Source organism: Azolla caroliniana, unplaced genomic scaffold (assembly GCF_043228905.1).
Source record: "Azolla caroliniana isolate FFs.n. ecotype wild unplaced genomic scaffold, voAzoCaro1.0.p SCAF_771, whole genome shotgun sequence".
Lineage (NCBI taxonomy): Eukaryota > Viridiplantae > Streptophyta > Polypodiopsida > Salviniales > Salviniaceae > Azolla > Azolla caroliniana.
The window spans coordinates 1,278-8,235 of NW_028231206.1; the positions used below are offsets into that span (position 1 = coordinate 1,278).

At 34.7% G+C, this 6,958-nt stretch overlaps 1 protein-coding gene across 2 annotated transcripts; it reads left to right on the forward strand.

The window, feature by feature from the left end:
- Positions 1 to 397: 397 nt before the first annotated feature.
- Positions 398 to 1,690, forward strand: LOC147847670 (uncharacterized). 2 transcript variants are annotated; one of them, XM_087338953.1, is made up of 4 exons: positions 398 to 546; positions 662 to 770; positions 891 to 1,176; positions 1,321 to 1,690. In XM_087338953.1, the coding sequence occupies exons 3-4, from the start codon at positions 1,000 to 1,002 to the stop codon at positions 1,531 to 1,533; spliced, it is 390 nt and encodes a 129-aa protein (XP_087195079.1). In that variant the 5' UTR covers positions 398 to 546; positions 662 to 770; positions 891 to 999; the 3' UTR covers positions 1,534 to 1,690. The 2 variants fall into 2 exon arrangements, with proteins under 2 accessions (XP_087195079.1, XP_087195080.1); XM_087338954.1 differs by having other exon boundaries at positions 898 to 1,176.
- The last annotated feature ends 5,268 nt before the right edge of the window (positions 1,691 to 6,958 follow it).

Consider the following 6,958-nt stretch of genomic DNA (forward strand, 5'->3'; position numbering starts at 1 on the left):
TGTCGATTGGTGTCTTGACCTTCTTTTGACCATCTTTCTTTACTTCTTTGTGGATCCTCCACTCCTTGTTTTCCTCTTTCTCATTAACCATGTTCTCCAAAATTCGTTTTTTAGGTTTGTGAGATTGTGAAGTTCTCCATTAATAAATTTCTTAGAGAAGTATACAAGAGGTCTTGGTTGACTAGAATTACTCTTAACAAGTGACGAGTAATGATCACATCTTTTTTTACATAGCATGGAATGATTCACAAGTATACTAGTACCTCCAAGAATGATGAAGGAAGAGTTTGCTTGGTTTAATGTTCATAGTGAAATTACATATATAGAGCTAGTTTGTTATACACTGAAAGAATTGGTATTCGTTTCTAACTTTTTTCTCAAAAGGCTAGAATTCTTTTAGAAGGGGTGCTTTACATTCAGCAGGTATGAAGATATGAAGAGATTATAACTGCCATTTTAACTCAGTTTGTAAATGTTGTTCTTTTTATGGCAATGATGTAGTAACTGGTGGCCTCAATCTAGTACAACGGTTGACATCAACAGTTGGTGAGAGATCACATACAATTTTTTTATATTCTATTCGGATTTTTTTACCCTACAAATTTGAGTCGATGACAAACTGTTAGAAACATTAAATTTTGTATGATTATTACATACACAGCTGGAGCAACAGCAGCTGGCTACTGGATAGCGAAAAAATCTGTCAGTCCATGTATCGAGGATATATTAGCTCTTGATGGAAGCCGCCTTCAAGAGAAGTTAGCACTTATGTAAGTTCTCTACATTTTTTACTAGTTGCTGCGCTGTTCAGTTGATTTGATTTGATTTCCATGCGTTCCATTTACTTGCTTGATGCAAGAATTTTGAGGTGTCTCAAAAATGTTTCCTAGTTTGCAGAAAGAGCAGATTCATAACCTCAGGATAAGGACACTGTTGGAAAAGCATTATTATCTTGAACCACTTTATACCGATAACAACCAAGATACACCGAGTGTTCTGATGCGCAAGAGGGATGATGCAAGTGGATCTTCAGAAAAGATGACTGAAAAAGTTGGTAATTCAGATGAAGACACACATGATTTACAGAAAGAGGTTAAGGTTCATGGGCTGAAACCACCGAAAAGAGTAGCATCAGTGGAAAATTTAGAGTCTCAAGGAGGTAACCAAGCACATATGGTGAGTTAGACATTTAGATTGTACATGGTAACGTATATGGCTAAACATCACTTAAATTCAATGTTTAAGTTATGAATGTTTTTAGGATGATGTGTATCTATTGGTAGGGTTTAACAAATATTTGTATCACTTCCCTTTTGTTAGCATAATGAGAGCATTGAATATCCGTTCAGCACTTTAGTATGGGATGATGATGATGTAGAAGACACAGCAAAGGGGATGAATATCAAACATGGAACGAAACCTCGAAGTCATAAGAATAAGATGGGGGTACTTGAACGTAGAGAATACAATCGAATGCGATATCTTCATTGGGAGGAGAAGAGAAATGCAAGTAAGTCCGAGGAATCATCATGAAAGAGGCTTGTAGCATAGACTTGGAATTAATTTTTATCTGGCTTTATTTTATACTCAAGAAGAAAAGGGAATTTTTAGAAGGAAACAAAAGGGCTATTTTATGTCTGAATTTAAAGAAGCTTAATCACTTTATAAACTAAGTTCTCCTTTTGATTAAGTCTCTTTTTTTCATGGAATGTACAAACCCGTTTATTGAACATGATGATGTCTCTTGGACCAAAAATAGAAATGAGACATTTTTTAACACATGGTCTATCGGTCAAACATATTCCTTGATACAAGCAACAAATACACGCTCTGTTAATAGTAGTGGAAGTTTTCTCGATGATGGGGTTGTAAGCAAGGTTCCATCACCCCAATTCACATCCACAATATGTGATCAATTTTAAGGAGAACAATCATAGTATTTAGAAGCTTCACGAAACTCAAGGCAAAAATGAACAATATATGGAAAGGAGTGGTGTTACATGCGAGGGATAGATTTTCCTTCGTGTCCTAGCAATTCATTGCTCATATGGCAGCAATTTATCAATCGCCATGGATGACGTGACATAATCTAATAACCGAGTTTATACATGGTGATTGACTAACTCTACTTCTAAAGACTCAAAATAGTAGCGGTTTGGATACATTCTCATACTTAGCAAATATAACGGATACAATAATGCAAAGGAACAAGGTTGTAAACTTTCCACAAATATTCCAATGACACCCTCAATGTGCATGTATGTTGAGAATAGTATCAATTCAATATTGCGATGAGAACAAGGCTTGGTAATGTTTAGTGGGCTCTCAAGCAAACGATAGTGAAATGCTTAGTGGATCAAAATAATGTGTAATTAATTGCGGTTTAACATCAGGACTCTTTAGATTAAATGTGGGAAGGTATTAAAAGAATAATAAAGGGATGTAAGATATGCCTACCAAGGGTTTTGTTTGTTGACATAGCTCACACTTGCTTGATTATAGCTATCTCCAACTTTGTCAGGGTAGGGAAGGGTCGAACTAGTAGAGTTGAAATTGTTAGTCCATGGGACTCAGAAGCAAAGGTAAGGTCATTATTACAACATAGGTGTATAGATATCCTTGTTGAAGGTGTTAAGAAAGATAAACGTAAATTTGGAAACATTAGTGGGTCCCATTTATATAATCATGAACATTATATTGTTGAAGGTGTTAAGAAAGATAAACGTAAATTTGGAAACATTAGTGGGTCTCTTTTATATAATCATGAACAATATATAAATTTGTGTTAGAAAAATTAATTATGCAAAAGGAAATTATCCTCGACGTTAGTTAACTCATAATTCTAAGTTATAACTTATCACATAATTACATATAATGTTAATCGAGATCATGAGCATTGCTTGGTTATTTTTACCTTTTATTGATAAGGCAATGCTTTCATCGTCGTCTTTGTATTGTGAAACTGTGATAATGTCAATGTTGTATCAACAACTTTTAAGAGAAACTCATAGTCGTATGATCTCAATTAAAATTACATGGACTTTTCATAATGAGCACGTACATCATCATACACAAGCTACTAAAGGCCTAAATTCACAACCTTAAGGTACAAAGTACAGGATTCACCTCCATATCATCTTGTTTGCATATTGAAATTCTATCAAATTTGACATAAAAGACAAATTAAATGCTTTTGCATTGCACTATAGGACACAATGCCTTATAGGTCTTGCATTTTAATGGCGAATATTATATTTAAATTGGGAAAATGCATGCTTTTTCAGTACAATGTCTCTTTTTAATGACATATATGTATGGTTAATGAAAACCATTTGGGAGATAAATGGGACCCATAAAAATGGTAGGGGAGGACCTCTTTTGGTAGTGTGAACAATATAACATACGTGGATCATGCATCATTCATAGGGTTTTCTTGTGCAACTTGATCAATGGGGGTATCAATGGTCAAATTTATTGTCTCGTGTTATATTGTGGATGAATTGTGTGTGTCTATGCACACACAACTGTGACAGAAACAGAGATCTAAAGTCCCTGATGTTAATAGTGTAAATAAGGCTAGGAAATGGTAAATTTATTGTTTAGGGAATTGCATCCCCTCAAGTCATAAACAAGCATATCTTTTGAGGTGAGACTTTAATGTTTGTTGCATTTGTTATTTTTGTTCGTACAAGTGATTGGCTTGTATGCCCATGTGTTATGTTCAGTTCGTGAGAAGAGAGTGACTTTTTTACTTGATCAATATTGTATAATCTATTGTCTAAAGCACTCGAAACATAGGAACATAGCCATGTGAGCAAAGCATAGTTTTGTATTGCTAATGTGGTCTAAGTTATGGATCTCAAAATCAAAAGGAAAGAATTTGGAAGAAATGCACCGATAATTTATACATGATCCTATACAGCAAGGGAGAGGGGATCATGTGTTTGTTTTTCTACCACTTTTGACACACAAATACAAAAATATTGGATGTCATTAGTATAAAACAACTTTATAACATCCATAAATTGGACAATTTTTCTAGTTTTCAAATATTGTCCCAAGTGATGGTGACAGCCACTTTCAAGAATGAAATCAATGCAATGACAAAAACGTCGTGGAATTTTTAGGTTTCAACAAGGTGAAGGTATTTATGATGTTCTAGTAACAAGAGAGCATTTGGTGGTGTTTCTTACATCTGTAGATGAACCACTTCCATAACATGTAAAAACTGTCACATGCTACGTCCTTTTGAAAAAACATTACTTACCTTACAAGAGAGGGATGTGAGAATTCATTCGTAGGCGGAAAGCAACTAATTATAAGCGATAGAATATATCCACATCTTGATTTGGTGTCAATTATGCATAAAAGTTCAAACTTATCAATCATATCTTTATGACAATGATGAGGCAAATAAGGGTAAACAATAATCAAGATTCCAACTAACTACAAAAGTGAACCCTTGTGTGTGAAGTAACAATCGAGGAAAATTAGAAAGTGGGGTTCGCGTACCTAGTCACATATCTTCATCATGGTGTAATAATATCATCATTTTATGTGTTGATGAACATCTGTATAGTATGAAAATATGTTGTGTATTTGTATAGAAATTTGAATGTTGTGATTGTGAGTGAAAAAACGTGGCCACTTGTTGAGGTGATATCATGTTTGTTGTTCTAGTGAGAACCATTGCCATTAACACGGAAGAGAGTCTTAGTACTTACCCTCTAGATGTAATGGTGGCTTGTTTCAAACCGTGATTCCTCAACTCTAAAATGTTGTTGCATGTCAAACGCTTCAATTCGGTTGGAGTGCATGATGAGATTATTCAATATAATCTTACTCATATATGCCAGTCGGTGGGTTACTTGAGTGTGACTTACTTCCCCTTGAATAATCATGGAATCGTGGTTCATGTTCATTGAAGGTACACCCACAAATAATTGTTCTGTTCAAACTCAAAACCAACTCTCATAATGTAATAGAGACCTCAATCTAATTGGGTGCAAACTAATTATATTACGCATTTTCAATTAAATATAATCTCAAAGCACTATGATTGCTAACACACGTCGTCCAAATGGAAATATCACCTTATCCAATCACGTGTTCAAGAACCTTGTGTATTGAAATTGATATCTATTTTAGGCCATAAGGACTAAAGCAACTAGGATAGCCATCCTACTTTGAATTCAAGATGTCTAAATCATGTTGACAATAATAATGAAACAAATCCAACTTTTTAGGTCAGCAAGACAAGACATTGAATATCATATTGCTCATTCCATGGTTACGACTTGAATTCTAATCAAAACATTGTTTGATCTCCATAGTCTAAGGCTTGCCTATTGTGCAAACATAGATAATGGTGCCCATACCCATTTTTATAAGGATGAAAATAAGTCTTTCGTACTAGTTAGATCATTGCATCCCTAATCTTATATTGGAATATCAAGAATTGGCGATTACAATGTTAATATGAGCACGACGAAAGAAATGGGTGACTAGTTGGCCACCTAATGATGTAGACAACAATGAAGATTGACAATGAACAAGGAACATGTCTTTTTGTGAATGGAACTTGATAAGGTTTAGAGCGAGTGTAAAAACCTAGTATTTTGAACTTCACTAATTGCACTTGCCTACCTTCTCAAGACGGAACCGACACTTGGTGAATGCCAAGTAGAAGGGAAGTAGCCAATGCACTTGTTCTGCTATCAAAAGTCATGGGGGAAAGAGATACTTTCCAAGCGAGTTGGTTCTCACTCAACATTTCACTCCTCAAGTTAGAGAGTAATATCGTAGGCGGGTGGCTATCCAACTCAGTTTAAAGAGAATTGGTGTAGCCTGCACTAGTTACAACCCTTAAAGACTTGGGCAAAGTGTGAAACCATGTGATTGTCATCTATCTAATACCTCAATTCTATCAATTCAATCCTTGAAAACCATGACCAACGTTGAGTTATATCTTGACACCGAGTGAACATGATGAGCTACATATGAAATAAAGTTGGTAATCCTATGAAAATACCTTTGTTTCAAGTCAAGACATCATGTCAATGATTGTACATGAACAACTGCAAAAGGTTGTCCTAATTTATAATTAATATATAAATATAACAACACAAACGCAAAGGAAATTCTTTAATACTCTAGTTAGCTTTTGCATTTGTTTTCCATTTTTTTAAAAGAAACTTTATTTACATCCTAATGTGGTTCCATTAAAGTATATGGTGTACTAAAAGTATATGCTACTTGAGTTGTGGGCCATCTCTATCAACATGTGACAAGAAAACTGAATTAACATCTAGATTGTCGACATATTTATCGTATGAGAATTAAACTCAAAGGGAAACGGAGGTCAACAATCATATCATAGTGCTTTCTTTAACAATGATTTGAGAGTTTATTTTTGTTTGTTTGCTAGCTAGCCTCTAAAAAATCCTACAAATTTTCTAGCCATAGCAAGGTGTAATCAAGCTATGGTGTAATTGTGTGTGGATGAGAGCAAGAAAGAGATTACAATGATGATGTGTTATTAACCTTAGATAACCACCCTACGGGCCCATGAAAGCATGAGAGCAAGAGGGCCATAATCTTATGGATAGTAGCGTGAGTTATGGTCGACCTAAAAAAACATTGCAACGAGAGTTTTATGTCTCATCATCTTAAGATTGATATAATGTAGAGGAGGAAAAAGATACACCAACATCTTTTAAGAGGTCGCCTTCAGGTCAAAATGGAGTATCAAACCATAAAACAAAATCGTGGGTTTTCTTTTACATGACTTTGAGTTTTTTCATAAATGATAAAGAAGCTCATTGCTAATAACAAAATGTATGTGTTTGCATTGTCATATATTTCCCTCATTGCTCATGGCTTTCTTAAATGCTCTTGGCAAGAAATTAGTATTTGTTATGACATCATATTCCCATCTAACTTTTATGCGATCACACAT

What these genes read in the sequence shown, in the direction of transcription:
- LOC147847670 (XM_087338953.1), top strand. Translation starts at nt 1,000, where the DNA reads ATGCGCAAGAGGGATGATGCAAGTGGATCTTCAGAAAAGATGACTGAA. An exon ending in GAGGTAACCAAGCACATATG is followed by an intron (nt 1,177 to 1,320) that starts GTGAGTTAGACA and finishes CCCTTTTGTTAG; the next exon opens with CATAATGAGAGCATTGAATA.